Below are 19332 nucleotides of genomic sequence, written 5' to 3'. Positions count from 1 at the left end.
GCTGCCCACTGTCCAGGTACTGTCTGTCTGATTCTAGTTCCATATGATCAAAGCAGCCCCCTGAGGGCTTCCGTCAACCTCTAATCGTTCAGTGGCAGTTGACAAGTTGTATTTGTTTCCAGTGAATGGCGTGTGGTCAGACTGGACAAGTTGGGGTGAGTGCTCTTCACCTTTTGAAGGTCGAACTATCAAGTGTAAACAGCGGGGCGGCAAGTTTAACCGGACGCGTACCTGTCTCCATCGTGAACACGGTGGGGCCCTCTGTGAAGGAGATGAGCTGGCAGAAATAGGGGTCTGCTACGATGTTGATGGCTGTTACTGTGAGTGACATTAACTGTGACCTCAAACACGACTGTGCTCAAATTATTCACGTCTGACTGTGGATATGTGTACCGTCAGAGATTTTTCTACAAATGAACAAACCTAATCATATTTTACTGACAGGATGAAAAGTAAAGGCAAAGCAACAACAAAAAATGGGTAGATTGCCATTTTTATGTCCCATGAGAGTTTGAGTACAAACATGGCCTCAAAATCAGTTTTTTGTTGAAAATATAGGATATAAAGTAAAACCTTTGGCTGGTGAAAGTTAAATTATCAGCATATTTTTATATATATTTACTGTAATGTACTTTTTACATATTCTTTTTCATGTTCCTGCATCTTCAGTTTGCAGTATGTTTCACATGCTGTTTATGTTCCAGTCAAAGGTAACTGGGCAGGCTGGGAGCCATGGAATTATTGTACACCACCTTGTGGAGACGGGTCGAAACGCATCAGGAGGAAATACTGTAAACCTGATTACAGCGCGTACAGGTAGGTTTGCAGGCTGCACATGTAAATATCAAACACACATACAGTCAATTTTCATGAATGGAGGAACGTCTTTTGGCAACTTCATGCAAAGACCGGGTGGATTTTTTTGTCCCCCAAGAATGGGTCTTTGTCCAACTTAGATTCCACTAAATTTTGGAATCTGGCTATTAATAATGTCATTGTTATGTCAAATGCCAAAGGAATGGGTTTTCTTTTTTATCATCAAAGAATCTGATATATTAAAGTGATAACACCCTATAACATAGGGTGGAAACGACAATATGGGTGGTAATGAGCTGCTTGGTGGACGTCTGTGCTCTCAGAGGGCTTTTCTAGGTGTTTAAATATGATTATATGAGCTACTGGTGAAGAACAAATGAAGATGGTGCATAAAAGACTTTTTAAAAGTTTCCAGCACACCGAAAAAGGCCACTCTCAGGATGATGCGAATATCCCTTTGGAGTGACGCTGCTGCAGCTGTAAACCTCCATCAAATCATATCCAACATCATCACCCTCCGAAAAGCAAAAAATACTGTTTTCTTATAGATATGCTCGGATTTTCTTTTTTTTTTTTTTTTATGTCTTTTTGTCTTTTTGAGATAAATAAGAAAAAAGAAAGTTATTTTTGCCATCATTTTAGGATGACGGTAAGTAAAGCAGCTCTGATGATGGGGAGCAGAATAAATTGAAGTTTTAATTCAGACAGTTGCAGCAAAATCTTAATAATGGTCATTTTCACACAGTTTGACAGCATCTGGACTCAACTGGGAAACCTGGGAACGGTTGAAATCTAAAAATACACAAATAAAAAATATCTTTAACCCTAAATGCATTCGGCGAGTGCAGACCTCCACCAAGCAGCACTTCATTGTATTCGAACAAATTTTGTCTGAGAGGATTCGTGCAATTGACTCCAAATTTGGCAGGAAGCTTCGTGACAAGTTAGGGGACCAAGCACTGTTCAGCTTTCTGATAGGACAAACCGCATTACCGTGGCAACCCAGGGGAAAAAAGCCTTCTTGCCACTGTTTAGTCATATTTCCATGCAATCTGCTCCAAAATTGACAGCGCGTTAGGTCCTTAACACGTAACACCATGCGGAGTTACACTAAACAGTTGGATGGATTGTCACAACGTGGAGGTGAGGACCCAGAAGCAGAGACGGGAGCCAGAGATGCAGAGTCAGGATGTTTATTTCCATAAAACCTGGAGGTACAACAACGCAGGAGGCATGACAAAAACATGAACCGAACACAACGAACCAGCCATGGGGTGTGTGAACACACAGGAACAAAACGAGACACAGGCGAAGTGAATGAACTAAATGAACTCAGGTGAACTAATGAACAGGAAAGCAAAACAGGAAACCAGACATGAGTGAACTACACAAGGAAAACTTCAAAATAAAACAAGAACCAGGAACATAGAAAACAAAACAAGACATGACACGGATGTTGCTTTCTGCTTTAATTATCTGTCTTACGCAACATAAAACTTGATGCACCGTAATATTATTATAATCTATATGAAAGGTAAAACTGACCTCATGTGTTTCCATACCATTTGATTATGAGAGTATAGACACAGAATATTAACAATGTTACAAAAAAATAACATTTCTCTCAGTGGTACAGTTCCTTCCAGATTAATCCAAACATTTTACAGAATCTAAGTGAAACTTATTGAAGAAAAAACCCACAAACATCTGCCCACTTGTTTTTGCGTGACATTGTTAAATGACTTCCCTCCATTTACTGAAAAACGACTGCAGGCACGTTTACATGTTTGTGTTAAATTCTATTATATCAAATTATTTCATTAACAAGTAACTTTGCATGAATAAAGATTAAATGTTGCAAACAACACTGAGAACTGTCTAATACAAAACAAGCTGAAGATGCAGGTGTGTTTTCTAAATACTGCAACATCTCACTGTTTCAGTCCTACCATTCGTTCCAAGAATGCAACATTTGTCGGAAAACCCCTCGTCGACTGTGAAGACCCACCTGATGGGGTAGAAAGGGAGCGTGAGCCCTGCTACAACGCTCCTCCCTGCTCATAACAACAAGCCGATTCACGATGGCTAACTATTCTGCAGAGTCATGATTCTTCCATCCTGGATGTTTTAGTGTTTATTTTCTGTTGAAATTCTATGAATCATGGAGTTTGTTCTGTTTTCCATTAAAAAATATTTTTAAAACTGTAAATCTGGTGCTGGTGTTGTGATTTCTGCTCTGTCCTACATATATATATGTATATATACACTATTCACAAAAAGTTAGGGATATTCAGCTTTTGGGTGAAATTTCACAACAAGCCTAAAATGCATTCAAACCTGTACAGGTGAACTTAATGTGATCTTCTCTAAGCTTTTAAATGCACATGTCCAACTGTTAAATGTTTCAATAAATTTTGCACAAGTCGCTGTTCTCTAACAAGGAGCTTAACGGCAAAAATCACAGCAGGTGTGTGATCCTTGAATGGACCAATAAATGTCCTGGTTCAATTAGAGCTGGTGTTTAAACAGTTGTCCTCATCATGCTGTTCACATTTTGACATCATGAGACCAAGACGACACCTAACAATGGAACAACAGTCCCTTGCCATTGCGATGCTTCAAACAGGACGTTCTCAGACAGAAGTGGCCACTGAGCTTGGAGTGTCACAGAGTGTCATCAGCAGGTTGCAACAGAGATATGGAGAGACTGGAAGAGTCACAGAAAGGCCTAGAAGTGGACGTCCTTTGGCCACATCCCGTGCTGATGACCGCTACATTGTGAACACTGCCCTGAGAAACCGGATGATGAATGCCACTCAACTCCAGGCACGTTTAAGAGAGGTGAGAGGCACCCAAGTGTCACGTCAGACCATTGGAAACCGTTTACATCAGCGTGGTCTGCGCGCTAGACGACCTGCACGGGTACCTGACCACACCACCAGGCACAGGCATCATCATCTTGCATGGGCCAGGGAGCATTTACGCTGGACGAGGAACCAGTGGGCCTCAGTGCTGTTCTCTGATGAAAGTCGATTCACACTGAGCAGAAATGATGGCCGGCAACGATGTTGGAGACGTCAGGGAGAGCGCTATGCATCAGCCACTGTTGTCACCAGGCCAGCTTTTGGTGGTGGCGGTGTTACAGTGTGGGCAGGGGTGTCCACTTGGTACAGAACTGCCCTACACTTTGTGAATGGTGCAGTGACAAGCCCATACTACCTGAATAACATCATTAATCCAGTGATTGTGCCCCTACATGAACAGCACAGGCCTAATTTCGTCTTCATGGACGACAATGCTCCTGCTCATCGAGGCCGCATCATCAGGGAACGGCTGTTGGAGACTGGTGTACCTCAAATGGAATGGCCTGCACTCTCTCCAGACCTGAACCCCATTGAAAACCTGTGGGATCAGCTGAGCCGTCGTGTAGAGGCTCGAAACCCTGCACCCCAGAACCTCAATGACCTGAGGGCTGCCCTTCAAGAAGAGTGGGATGCCATGCCTCAGCAGGCAATAAGTTGCCTTGTGAACAGCATGAGACGTCGTTGTCAAGCTGTAATTGATGCTCAAGGGCACATGACGAGATATTGAGACGTTCAAATTTTTTGTTGTGGTGTAACTACCATTGTTGTTACCTTTTGTGTGTCAGGGGGTGTGGGTTCTTTTCAGGATCCACCAGAGGGAGCCAGAGGAACCATTTTCTGGAGGGTGTTTTCACCACAGGTGTGCAGACCTGCACACCTGTAGAGAATTAGAGCTCTTCTGCCAGCACTATATCTGCAGCTGATTGCCAGTCCTTCGTCGCTTGAGCGTTGAGCCTCTGTGGTAAAACCTAAGCCCTCCAGCGAGTTCCTGTATCCTCTAACGTTTGAGAGACTTTACAAATTCTTGTTTTTTTTCCAGAGACACTCCTTTGTGAACTCTCCAGAGCTACCTGCGATTTCCCTCCCAGCAGCCAATCATCACCAGCAACCACTCCCTACCAATAACCTGGCATTCTCTCCACTGGCTATCCTCCGGATCCGATCAGCTTGTCGCTGCCTATCTGCCCTCCACCGAAAGGACCCTCACTGGCACCCACTGCCAACATCCATCCTCTCGGACCTCCTGACACCACCCGAATTCACGGCAACTCCGAAACAAGTAGGACACCTTCACTTCCCTGAGAATTATTCCATCATTTCCATTACTCATACATCTATCTTTGCAGAGAACCCCGCCTTCGGGTCTTTCCGGAACCATCCCCTCAGTTCACCAAATAAACCATTTTCACATTCTCCAGATTGCTTAATCGTGCATGTGGGTCCAACATCTTCACACCATGACATTGTGTTGAATGAATTTTTTGAGATGAGGAAATCAGTAGTGAATCCTTCTACTTAAATGTCTTACTTTTATGATATTATATCACTGTAGCATGAACATGTTGCATTTTCCATAAATTTCACCTGAAAGCCAAATATCCCTAACTTTTTGTGAGTAGTGTATGTATGTATGTTTATGGATAGATAGATAGATAGAGGACATTTAAGTACAAAAATATAAAAAATGACATATTTATATAAAAATGATTCAGTTGAATGAGTCACTAAACTTGAGATGTTGGAGCCTTTTCACTTTTATCAGGTGTGCCTGAGCAGGGAAACATCTGTTCTAACTGAAGCAACCTCTGAAGGAGGCTGTGTTACGTTTTTACAAGCTCAAGCAGCTCCTAACAAGTGAGTTTGTCCTAACTGTAAAATTTTGGAAAGGGGGGGGCGAGGCATGTTTTTTCTCCCTCTAGAACAGGGGTGGGCAACTCCAGTCCTCGAGAGCCACAGTCCTGCAAATGTATGTGGCCCTGCTGCAATGCATCTGATGTCAAACTCTGCACCACAGCTGTCAAGTATCCCCTTTTGGCCAGGAAACTACCGTGTTTTATGATGTCCTCCCGTACTTTTAATTTCCCGTAAATCTACCGTATTTTGATATAGGGAGACAATACACCAATATGAGGTAACAAACCCCCAACCCCTGCAAAGAATAAACACACAGCAACCATCGGGAACGACACCTCTCCTACTCCCACCACAACCGTCACCGGCTGCCATAGAAGTTCCTGTATTTTTATAGCCAGAACTTGACAGGTGTGCTCTGCACCATTCTGCTAATTAAGCCTGATGAGTATCAGGATGTGTTGCAGCAGGGAAACTCCTAACACAAGCAGGACTGTTGCCCTCAAGGACCAGAGTTGCCCAACTGTGCTCTAGAACCTGGATGTTTTTGGAACCAGATCAGCTGGTGGTCTTTGGTTTCTGATGGGAATCAGATTCAGAGTTAGTTTAGTCTTTTTTTGTCACATGACTCAAAATATTTTGGAATAAAAAAAGTACAAATAACCCTGATGATTAACAAGTGTGGCCAGAAGAGCAGCACTGCTGCTGGCACGGACTCATCAGACTTTTCACATTGCCCTAATTCCCTGCAGTGATAACATGGGCTAGAATCTGGGCCAGAGACTTGTGTGGGTGGTTTAAGTGGACTGCCACACCTTATTGGTGGCTTCTGCTTAAGGACAGCTGGGAGTGTAGTGTAGTGTCTGAACTGTGGCATCACGTAGACATGAGGATGAATGTGGACATGCTAACTAAATGTAACCTGGAAGAAGCCAGAATGACATTTATGATACATATAGTTTTTTGGCATCACTTTATGGTGCAAAGTTTAATAAAAATCCTGTGGAAAACAATCTGATTTTTGTCTTCTGTGCCTTATTGGACACCAGAGAGCAAATTTCTTTATCACATGGTGATAAATGGTAAATATCCCTGAAAATGTGGTTCTTTTTTATTTTTCACTTTGTAAAAGGAACATATAAAGACGTCATATTCAATAAATTGGACTTTATGGACTTTATGTGTATAAATGATGGATAAAACCAATATATAAATTGGTTTTTATGGGTTAACTGTGCTTCTCTGATGGGATTACATGAATCCCAGGTTCCATACATAGATGGAGTCGTATGTCTCTTGTATGCATGTCTCTTGATTGGTCCAGATATGGACTTAGGAATGTCTTCTTCTGTGTTTTATATAAAGAGAGTTGACACAGATGGTCAGCAGGATTCCTACAACTGGCTTCAAGAGTCTGCAGATCTGTTTTTATTATAAACCGTTTTAGTATTCATCGAGCTGGTGTCCGAGCTCTTTTTACCTTCAAGCCATGTTTTTAACATCACCTGTTTCTTGACATAAGTAGAAATACGAAGGACTCAGTAAAAAAAAAAAAAAAGCTGGAGAAAACCTGAAGGATGTCTCATCGGAGCATTGAGGGCTTCGTCTCCAACGCTGAAGAAGTGGCTCCAACACATTCCTGGAGAAACATCACACATCTCAGTCCAGAACTCATGCAAAAAAGGTGCAGAATAATCCTGCAATTGTGATCAAGCAGCTTCGATGGACATTTTCATGCTGGTGCTTAATATTTTACAAATGCATACTGGATCAGATGTCTTTTGTTCAAATTAAATATGTTATTTTTGTAAATTGGTAAACATTTTGCTAAAAAAAATGAAAATCATTATGCAAAATACAGTTTTAGAATGAACAAGGCTTAATATCTCTTTAATAGCCTAACACGGATATAAACCAAAGTACATGAATAAATCTAAATGCTTTTTAAAAAGGACATTTTCCCAGTCTCTGTTGGGAATAAATTTGTCGCCACAGATTCTTCTCCAGTTGAGTAAATGTGTGTTTTTACAAACTTGCGCCACATGTTTGCCTTCAGGTCGATGAACTTCCAGGAAAGTTCGGCTTTTCGATACAAAAACACACAAACCTTCATCAGGACTTTACTCAGACTAGGTCAAACCTCCAATGACTCAGTCTTACGGATCAATAACCAGTTGGAGCTGCTGACCCTGTGTTTGACTCATCCAAACATGCCAGTGGAGGAAGTGAGTGGTGGGCCGCGTTAAACCTGCTGGAAGAGCACACAACGAGAGGAATTTGGTTGGGACTTCAGTTTTCTGCAACAGCAGCAGGATGATGGAGAATCTGAGGGTTTTGCTAGTTTTGGGATCCCTCCTGATTTCTGTGGAGCGCTCAGGTTGGTTCGAACAATCCTTTTCAGTCCAGCTCCTTCTCCCAAACATTGTTGAGAATATGTGTATGTGTGTGTATTTGATGTTTGATAAACCAGTGATGTGTCAATGTAAGAGAGATATCAGCATAGAACCAGTTTCAGGTTGTATTTTTAGACAATTTGTTTGCAGCAACTTGTCCCAAAGACACAACTGCATTCATTTTTAGCTGCGTCAAAGAAAACATGGATGAACAACAGCAAAACTCAGCAAACAGAAAAATTATGTTTGCACCATGAGGGAGCTAAAATTACTTTTTAAATAATTAGTAGAAAAATAATCAATATTTTGCCTTTTATACACATTTTATATGGTATCTATTTTATTTTATATTCTTTGGTTTTTTTTATCTCACACACTATATACACGCATACACACAAAATGTCTGACTTTTAGACAGACAACTTAGGCTTGGGGGGGCTGCATGGTGGCATGGTGGTCAGCACTGCAACCTCACAGCAAGAAGGTCACTGGTTCAATCCCCATTTGGGGCAAGGCTTGGACAGTGGGCTCTCTGTGTGCAGTTTGCATGTTCTCCTTTTGGTTTCTGATGTATGTGTGTGTTCTCTCCAGGTACTCTGGTTTCCTCCCACCGCCCAAAGACGGTGTTAGGTTAATTGGTTACTCTAAAATGCCCATAGGAGTGAGTGTGGTCCTGCGATGGACTGGCGAGCTGTCCAGGGTGGACCCTGCCTTTCGCCAAAAGACTGCTGGGATAGGCTCCAGCTTCCCCGTGACCCCTCATCGGACTAAGTGGTTAGGCTTATGGATGAATGAATGAACCTATGCTTGGCCAGTCATAGTGATAGTCTCCCCATCATGATGGCTCCTAATGCAGCAGGAGGATGTTCTCCTGTTTCAAACCAGTTTACATCTATTTTTCTGTGTGTGTTTGAATGAACAGAGTGTGTGCGGTGTTTTACTGAGTTTAACACAGAAGCAGGAGAATGTGGCAGAGAAATTGGGGAGGTGGACAAAGATGACTGCTGTCAGAATCCTCACTATGGTTACAAGGAAGCAGATGGAGAGTGTCACTTCTGTGGGTCAGTCCACAAACACTGTAACTAAACCACACACACACACACACACACACACACACACAGAGTCTTAGTATATTTTATTTTTCCAGTGTTTTAGCTTCCTGACACAGTTAATGGGGTTGTGACAACACCTCTTGAGGCATAATTTAATGTGTTTGCTATGTTGCGTCGAGGTTGGTTTCACAGACTCTAAACTTAGGGGTTTTTTTTACAAGCAATTTTTTTTTTTTTTTTTTTTTTTATCCTTTTTTGCTTTTATTGTAAAGCACTTTGTGCTACATTTTCATTGTATGAAAACTTTCTTAATAAAGATTCATTGATTGAAACACAAACACACACACACACACACACACACACATAGTTTAATTTGCTCCTAACTCTATAAATCACCACTTGGATGCTACCAAGATCCATGGTTTCAATGCGAACCAATGAAGAGCTTGTTTACTAATTGTTTTATAAACTTTTCAGTCATTTCTAAAGTGTTTTACTCCTCTGTCAGCGCTTCGGTCCGTGTTTGCTGATGTTTAATCTGACTTAAAGTCAGCTCATTGGCAGCCAGCCGTTATGTACCAGAGAGCCACACTGGCAGCGTTTTGGAGCATTTTGGTTCATTATTCAGGACAAACAGAATATTGAATTCTCAGGCTGCAGATATGGAGGGCCGATTTGATGTGTGTGCATGTAAAGAATCAGGTGTGTTAGAGCAGGGAAGTGTAAAAACTGCAGGATGGTGGCCCTAGAGGACCAGAGTTTTTTCTTTGGGGTCACAATGCATTGGGAGCACACTCCAAGTGCTCACCCTGAAGACACTCCGACGCACACACCCAGCCAAATTGGCCTTCTATATCTGCAGAAAGGTACCTTTTGGTGTCTTTGGCAGCCATTGAGTTAAGGTTGGTTTAGCTTAGTCTCAAAGTCAGCTGCCCCTCAAATCCCTTGCCCCATTGTTTTACAGACAAATAGCTCAATGTGTGCACCATGGTTTTTCATTTGAGACGAGGCCGTGCCCCAACTTCCAGTCTGCAGAATGTAAGCAGAAGGAACCGGCTGGACCGCGGACACTTTGCGGTATACTCAGTGTTTATTGGAGCTACAAAAAATGATGGTTAACGGTGTGTGGAGACTGAAGACCATGATAAACACGACAAGAGGACTATACCTCCCTGTTTCACCTCTTACACACAACATCCAGATCATTTCATTGATAGAGAGTTCTCATTTGTTATTGCTTCACCATTGATCCCATAGGTATTGAGAGTCTCCTTATGCTTCCATAACAACAACAAAACAAGCTGAAATACACACTACAGTCCTTAAAATGAGTTTATGAGAGGAATGTGGTCCTCAAGGGCCACCGTCCTGCAGGTTTTATGCTTCCCTGCTCTCGCCACATGTTGGGTTTTAGTCTCCATCATAAACAAACAAGCACACAGATGCACTGGAAACATTTCAGGAACTGTGTCATGACAAAAACCTCTTTCTCTGCAGTCCACCTGTGTGGTCTCCTTGGTCAGCATGGTCACGGTGCAATGTCCTGTGTGGAGAGGGAGTGAGGCAGAAAACCAGGAAGTGTTTTGGCATCAACAATTCCGGTTGTCACAAAATTTCTGACAATCTGCAGATGGAACCCTGCAATGGCACCTGCTGTGGCGGTAAACACACATGCACACAGTGAAACAGACATACGACTGTTTAGGTTTAGCATCTTAAACTGGTAATTTTCTATGTTATATATGGTTGTGCAGATAAGGGGTGGGGCTCGTGGCTCCCCTGGTCCGCCTGTTCGGTCACCTGTGGAGGAGTCGGATCCAGGATGCGGCAGAGAGTCTGCAACAGTTTACCTGCGTGTCGCTTTGCCTGCAGCGGCGAATCTGAACAGACAGAAAGATGTGAATCTAAGAACCAATGTCCAGGTAGGCGACTGGTAGCCCAGATTCTGCCTCACATGGTTTGGAGTCTTCAAAGGCTGCTGGGCTGCAGGTTTTAGATGTTTCCCTGCTCCAACACACCTGATTCAAATTAAATGGCTGCAGCAATATCCTGTCAAGTTCTGCACCATGACCCATTAATCTGAGTCTGATGTGTTGATGGAGGGAAACATCTGGACAGCAGCTTCAACGAACCCCCCATTGTGTGCATGACGCCCCTGAAACACTGGCTGTTAGCAACACCACCCAATGTAAGCTAGTATGTTAGCAATGTTTGGTGCTAGCATGTCGATTCCACAGCATGGTGCAGCGTTTTTAGCCAGCTTCCAGCTTTGACAAGCATCAGCAAACAACAACAGCTGTGTTTACAAAGTCATTCATCTCAAATGTGATTATAAAAGGAATTGATTTGGTGCTTACCATAGTTTGCTATGATCAGTACTATTGGTGCAGTATGATGTTTTAAAATCTGCTGTTGCATCAGTTGCTCACCTGATGCCTGTCTTTCTCTCAGTCCATGGTGGTTGGTCCAGGTGGTCCAACTGGGCCGAGTGCTCGGGTTCATGTGTCAACAACCAAGGTAGCAGCGTAGTCATGCCCTCAAGAGCACGGCAGCGTTCTTGTTCCAACCCCGCCCCCTCTACTGACACACAACCACATGGTCAAAGTTGCCCTGGAGACGGTTCCCAAAGACAGGACTGCAGTGAGCTCCCAAACTGTCCAGGTGAGAGGCGGCAGGTTCATAACTATTTCCTTCTAATAGGTGAAAGAGAAGTTCAAGGTTATGTTTGGCTGTGTCTGCAGTGAATGGCAACTGGGGGGCGTGGTCCTCTCCTGGGCCGTGCTCTGTCACATGTGGCGAGGGACTACAGCTCTCAAACAGGAAATGTGAAAATCCCACCCCGAAATATGGTGGCAAATACTGTGAAGGGCCAAGCACAAAGACCAGCGTCTGTCAGAGTCCCTGCCCTGGTAACCAGTGCAAATACACACACACAGACACCTACACACAAACATTCACAACATGGACGCTGATGTAGATCTCTGTGCTCTTACCAGTCCATGGGTTTTGGTCTGGCTGGTCTAGCTGGAGTGAGTGCTTAGCCACATGTATCCCGCAAGGCAAAATGCCAACTAGAACTCGAAAGCGACTTTGTTCTAACCCCGCCCCTTCAACCAACCCACGGGGCCAACCTTGCCAAGGTGAAGCCAATCAGGTGGAGAACTGTGCCAGCCTTCCACACTGCCCAGGTAAACCTTCCTTCTATGTGCATGTCTTAACACGTCCTGCAGCAGCTAAATGACTCATTCATTCCAAGACGTTCACAATCAGCCTTGGTTCACCACTTCTAGTGAACCTCAGAGTATCCATTTATTTCCAGCTGCTCTTATTGGATAATAATAACGCCATAATTCCATCATAGAGGCAATGCAACCTCACTGGGATCAAAGAGCGGACAATAACAAACATCAGTTGTTCAGTTGTCCACCTAGACACATAAAATACTTCCAGGGTCCAAATAGGGACAACAAGGTTATCCTTAAGAGACTGTAAGTATGTGAAGGTGTCACCATGGCGATGTTAATATTCGCAGGCTTCCACACTAATATTTAACGTCTACCAGTGGTCAACGTAAAGCTAGCACAGAATTCCAGGAGACCTTCTGAAGATACAAACAACTATAGACATTTATACTGGTGTCAACATCAAAACTCCAGTGACTTCCTGGTGTCTGCTGAAGCATGGTGCCAAACATAGGGCCCAGGGGCCAAAACTGGCAATTTTAAGGGTCCAATCTGACGACTGGGAAAAATTTGGTGATATAACGATAATTACAAATTTCCAAGGCAGAGAGATAACTTGTCCTATCTTTTTAGGTTTTCTTACTGAATAGATGTGCCTTCAAGTTGTACTATTAGCCAAGTCGGCTCTGGTTGTCAGGAAAACTACACACATGTGGAAATATACATGGAAATATACATGTATGTACATTTTGAATCACTACTCTCATTATATAGAATATGCAGATTGTAATCTGTAAATTGTTATGCAGTGCAATGGTAATACATGTCAAATAAATGTAACATGCAAATAAACACAAACAAAACAAGCTGGAAAAAATAAATGGAACATCAAAATATGACATAAAATTTATAATTCTGACAAAATGTATTTTTGAAAATAATTTGATATTTTAATTTTTTTTAAGTATATCATGAAAATGTCAATGTGATGCATAAATTAAAAGTATATTTAATATTTTTTACTTATATTTCTAAATAAGATAAATAAATCTACATTGACATATAAAATATTTTTGTGTGTATGTGTGCATATAGTGTGTGAGATAAAAAACCAAAGAATACAAAATAAAATAGATACCATATAAAAATGTGTATAAAAGTGTGCTGTGTGGACTCAGAACTGAAATAAGTTCAGATCAAGATGTTGAATCTCGTAGGTTTATCTGTTTAGGTTTAATCTGTTTGGAAACTCCAGGATGAATTTATTAACAAGCATTTCTATCTGTGTGTATTAGTAAACGGAGCTTGGGGATCTTGGTCACCGTACTCGGCCTGTCCTGTTACCTGTGGAGTGGGCCTTATGATGTCAACCAGGAAATGTAACAACCCTCCCCAGAAATATGGTGGCAGCTCATGTCCTGGAGAAGAACGTCAAACAAAGATTTGTTCGACCAACCTTCACTGCCCAGGTACACAAAGCATCTGGCAGGGGTCTCACTGATCTGCCTGCTGGTCTTTAGCATCATGACGTCTGTATTAAAGGGTCTCACACATCCATGTTCACACTGAAAATAATAATTCATTTTAACTGATCTAATAGTTGTGAGTGTGTGTGCAGTGAACGGTGTGTGGTCAGAGTGGTCTGACTGGAGCAACTGCAAGGATCCATTCAGGAAGGACAGGGTCATCCGCTGCAAGCCGGCAGGTGGCAGCCAGAATCGAGAGCGCAAGTGTCTCCATCGAGCCTATAATGGATCTTTCTGCATTGGGGAAGATTTATCACAGACCAGAGTGTGTTACGATGTCAGCGACTGTCGTGTGATTGAAACACAACCGTGTAAGTTTCATTAATCTCAACTGAAACCCTCAAACGAGGAATATCTCAGGATTAGAGTTGAATTACAGAATAATTCAGGGAATTTGGTCTGGAAATTATTCTGGTAGTTAAATATAAGGCAAGCGATGCTGCTAAACTAAAATTGTCAGTTTTAAATCAATCAATCAATCTTTATTTATTAAGCATCTTTCGTACAGTAAAAATGTTGTGCAAAGTGCTTTACGTTAAAAGTAAAATAAGATTTTAACAAAAAAATAGTAATACTGTCAGGAAACATAAAACAAAATCACTGTAACTAAAGCAAATAGTTATTTATTCATCATTACGCCAACCGCTTAGGCCGATGAAGGGTCACGGGGAGCTGGAGCCTATCCCAGCAGTCATTGGGCGAAAGGCCAAACAGAGACAAACAACCACTCATGCTCACACCTAGGGGCAATTTATAGTAACCAGTTAACCTAACATGCTTGTCTTTGGATGGTGAGAGGAAACTGGAGTACCCAGAAAGAACCCACACATACACGGGGAGAACATGCAAACTCCACACAGAAAGGCCACTGACCAAACCTCGTCCCAGCCGAGGATCGAACTGCTGTGAGGCCACAGTGCTAACCACTATGCAACCGGGCAGCCCCTGAAGCAAACAATACAATATTACTTATTAATTGTTATCAGTGTATTGATATTAATATTATGATAGGACACCAAATATTATTTATTTCCTTAGGAGGGGTGGCATAAAAGATGGTTCCTCCTGTTTTTTTCTCTGGTATCTAAATGAAAAAAGATAGGAATTGTTGTTAACTCAGAGAAATCAAACGTTCCCAAAGACAACATTTATTCATTGGTAATTGTTAAGAACTTTAAAAGCCCTTCTTTATTATGGATAAAGAAAACAAATAAAATGAGTAGTTATGAGTTTATGTTCATTTATTTATGTATTCATTCAAAATAAATACCCTTGCCTAGGATAAAAAAAAAGTGGATTTTTTTCTCCATCCAAACTCTTTTGTCTGGGATATAAATATCATCCAGATGTGTGTCAAGAAGAAGAGCTTTCAGAAAGAGCTCAGCTCTTATCCTTCAGAGGAAGTGAAGCCAGATCAGAGTCTTCCTCAGTCAGCATCAGTAGGGTCTTCTCATACATAAACACCAGTTTTTAGTTAGTTTTTTTTTTCTTGTTCTGTAGATTTGTTCTTATTGTATCAAACTACTGCAATTTACTTTTTCAGTTTCTTCACTTCTTTCGCTATATAATGCCGTATTTATCATACATAATAATTTCTGGGAGCTTTTGCATTAATTTATGTTGAAAACTTTATTCAAAAACCCTGTTAAACATAATCTGACACTGTCAGTTGTACACACACACACACACACACACACGCACGCACACACACACACACACACACACACACACATATATATATATATGATATACATATATATATATATATATATATATATATATATATATATATACGTATATATATATATATATATATACACGTATATATATATATATAACATATATATATATATATATATATATATATATACGTATATACATATATATAACATAATATTTACATATTATGTTATATATATGTAAATATGTCTATACATATAAAATATTACATTTTGTTAAAAGAACCATATTAAGATTGAAGATTTTATTGAATGAGACTTTTCCTCCTGTTTTTTTCTTGGGTTGGCCTTTGAAGGATTAATACAAGAGAAATTTAGCTTTTTAATTCACTAAAAAGACTTTGTGCACAGCGATAAAACATGAAAGTAACACCAGTTGAGTCTTTAGTACCTGGAAACTGCTGTATTAGATAAGAAAACAACCGGCAGTCAGCAGATGACCTCGCGTTGTAGATTTAATGGCATTTTACAGCTTTATTATTATTGGTGTTTTTTAAGCTAAAAACATTTTTAATGTGGCTCAGATTAAGGTTACAAAGCATTTTGACAGTTTTATCAACCAATCACATGAGTTTTGTGTTCCAGTGAAGGGCACTTGGGGCGAATGGGGACAGTGGAATTTCTGTAAACCAGCCTGTGGAGAATCGTCCAAACGCATAAGGTTGAGAATCTGCAACCCTCATTTCATTGGATACAGGTCAGTTCAGTTTACTTGGTGACTAATATCACATTCAGGGTCTGATTTAAAATGGTGGATGTTCAGTGGGATGGTCATTGGTTCCAAATCAGCAACACGGCACCTTGTTTTTTGCAAAAACTTCCTAGACATGGTAAAATAATCTTACAAATGTCTTTATAATTCACAAAAAGAAGCTACTTACAGTGTAAATACACATGGAACAGTGCCAGTAATTGAAGTGAATCCACTTCTGTCCACATGGTTTCACATAGTAAAAAAAAAAAAAAGTAAATAACTCCTGGGAACACTGCAGCAAAATTTGGGAAAGATAAAAAGCCCCATAATATACATTAAAAAAAAAAAATCTGGTTGTGAGAAGCTCAACAACAATGTTTTATAAGTGTTTTAACACAAATTCAGCCCCGATCCTTCATTTTAGCCATTCTAAAAGTGAACTCTACGGAGAAAGGGCCATTTCTATGTGGGAACCAAGCAGCAACCTTTGCCAATAGCCCCTGGCTGCAGCCTGGAGAATGGGGCAGGGCTGGATATTGGGCGGGGTTGGATGTCCAGTGGCCATGGTTGGATGTCAGATGGGCGGAGTTGGATGTCAATTGGGCGTGGTTAGGGTTAGAGTTAGGGTTAGGGTTAATCCAATTAAAATGTTGAGGGGGATCTGCAGTTCCCCCCTTCATCCACCAGGGGCTCCAAAACAGAGCAAATCCCCATAGACTCCCATGTTAAAAAGACCAACTTCACAACAGAAATAAACATGTTTACAGCCTGGTACAAAAATCCATTTCAGGTTTGATAGGTCAGGTTTACCTTCATGACAACTGCGAAGGGAGTGATTTTTTTTTTCTAAATTACTTTAAAAGTAATTTAATCTTGAAATTCAGCATCTTTTTGATTGACAGGTACCCAATCAACTGCTTCAAGTAAGATGATTGTAGAACCATCACGATTTTTAGCCGGTCAACAGCATGGCTTAGCTTCAGCCGCTTACCTCCGTTAGCTGGTTAGCTCCTGTTATCTCCGGGTATCTCCAGGTTAGCTCTTAGCTACAGGCAGCTTGGAGTTCGCTTGATGTAAATTGTCCACATTCACGCTCACGGCTCCCCTCTCAACCCAGATTTGGATTTTCTGGGAGAGATGAAACGTATGACCCTGCCAAGATGGCGATGGTAGGAACCGCCCACCGAGCTTCAATTCAGCTCTTCAGAAACCTATGGGTGACGTAACAGAGGCTACGTCCATCTTTTATATACAGTCTATGGTGGGGACATTTAAATGTCCATGAGTTGTTCATGTGCAGAGAGGGGTCTGGCTGCAGACCTCCACTGGCAGTACAGTTCCAGTGCCACCTCCACTCTCAGGCCAACTCCACCACATGGCAGGAAGAAGCAAAGACCGTGTCTAAAAGTCCACACAAGTCCCAACAGAGCAAATCCCCATAGACTCACATGTTAAAAACGCCAACTTCACAGCAGAAATAAACATGTTTACAGCCTGATACAAAAAACACTTTAGGTTTCATTTCTAACTCCTCCATTTAGAAGAAATTTCATCTTGAAATTTTGTATATTTAGGGGTGTGTCCTTTTGATTGACAGGTGGCAGATATCCCAATTTTTAGCCTGTTAACTGCGTGATTTAGCCCGCTGTACTCCGTTGGCTGGTAGTTTCAGTCTCCATAGCAACATTCTGCTTATTGCAGATTAGTTTTCATTGTTTTTAACGTTACAGAACATAAAGCTATCAACAAAATAAAATAAAACAAGGACCTTATCACATTATAACACAATGGTTTACGTGAAATATATTATGTAATAACTTACTATGTTTCACAGTTTTATATTAAAACTATCATGTTATAAGCTGAAAGGTCCCTTTTATGCTTAATTTGGGTGACAGCTTTATGCTTCTGTACAATGTCAAAAGTTTATCTTCGTCTTTCTCATCTTCTTCTACTTGTGTTTTATTGGCGGTTTGCAAACCTTCCTCTTCATCTTATTACCTTCCCGGTAGCGTGGGGTGAGAGAGGAAAGTTTGATAAAGATCTTTAGTATTTTCCAGAACGTCTGCTTTTGTTTCTTGTAATCCCATCATCTGTAACCTGTGTTTGTGTTTCCAGATCTACCATTGGTCTCAAGAAAGAAAATGCAACGTTCTTTGGGAATCCAAAGCCAGACTGTGGTCCAACACCTGACGGGGGACTATTCTATCAGAAGCAAATGTGTCTTAATGCTCCTTCTTGCACCTAACACGCTGATCTTGACTTTAACTTTTATAATGTGTCTGATGAAACTTCCTCACTTGTCCCAAACTCTGCCACATATATGGATGAAGCTATGTTTATTTCCCAAATCATATTTTTTGTTATTAAATTTATCTGCATGACTTTTTGCACTGATTGTACTTTGTATATTATTTGTCTGCAAAGGCATGATTTATCACAAGAATCTAAGTTTGTCCAACTAATGAGCCATGCAAATTCCTCATGAATATATGCAGTTTTTATATAAGATGGACAATACGACCTAATAGTGTGCAAATAGTAACAAAGTACTCATCCAGTAAGCTGTATATTTGATTGGAAACACTTTTAAAAAAAAAAAGTTAGAATCAGATTGTACATATATTTCACTTTATATAGTTTGTTTAATAAACAAAACCATTTTTAATAAATGGCTCAGAAGGCCGTTGCAGTTGTAACCCAGTTTGTCCAGTTCTGGTGTTAATATGAATGTTTCACCTTTCGAACTTGCCAGACTTGAAGTATCCAAAATTGGAGCTGAAAAGTTGAATATCTCATTTAAAGCAGTGAGTAATGGGTAAACTGGGTTTTATTTTTAGAGGTGCAGTCCAACAGAGGAGGAGGGGAACCTGAGATGGGAGACAAGTAATGCTCCACTGCAAGTATGTAAAGGTTGTTAATCATGCCGTGAAAATTGAACACGTGTGACGGCGTCCAGAGCACGTCAACAAGAGACACGGACAATAATCCAAATAAGAAATGTTGGCGAAAGCGAAGGTTGGACCAAAATGATCTCAGCTTGCAAACTTATCATGAATGTTAAAAATAAAAACAAGACTTTGTATGGGATCTGTAATTCATGTAGAATCGATCACGTAAAACAACCAGAGAAAAGCTACAGTTCTCACAACCACTTTGTCTCAAATCCACAAATCAGTTTGTGCTTCACTTGAAGATTGAGATGCCACTTTGCT

General features: G+C 41.0%; 1 protein-coding gene across 1 annotated transcript; it reads left to right on the top strand.

The window, feature by feature from the left end:
* Nucleotides 1-1459: 1459 nt before the first annotated feature.
* LOC306758406 (properdin-like) lies at nucleotides 1460-18310 on the top strand (the record flags this gene model as incomplete). Its single annotated transcript, XM_079243733.1, has 14 exons — nucleotides 1460-1465; nucleotides 4720-4959; nucleotides 5480-5534; nucleotides 8847-8985; nucleotides 10474-10637; nucleotides 10731-10898; nucleotides 11428-11637; nucleotides 11718-11885; nucleotides 11973-12164; nucleotides 13454-13627; nucleotides 13777-13995; nucleotides 16009-16084; nucleotides 17235-17286; nucleotides 18236-18310. 14 exons carry the CDS (start codon nucleotides 1460-1462, stop codon nucleotides 18308-18310), a joined length of 1938 nt encoding a protein of 645 aa, XP_079099859.1.
* Nucleotides 18311-19332: the final 1022 nt, after the last annotated feature.

This window comes from Telmatherina bonti (assembly GCF_933228915.1).
Source record: "Telmatherina bonti genome assembly, chromosome: 7".
Lineage (NCBI taxonomy): Eukaryota > Metazoa > Chordata > Actinopteri > Atheriniformes > Telmatherinidae > Telmatherina > Telmatherina bonti.
The sequence above is the reverse complement of the archived record's forward strand: the minus strand, read 5'-3'. Positions and strand labels throughout refer to the sequence as shown.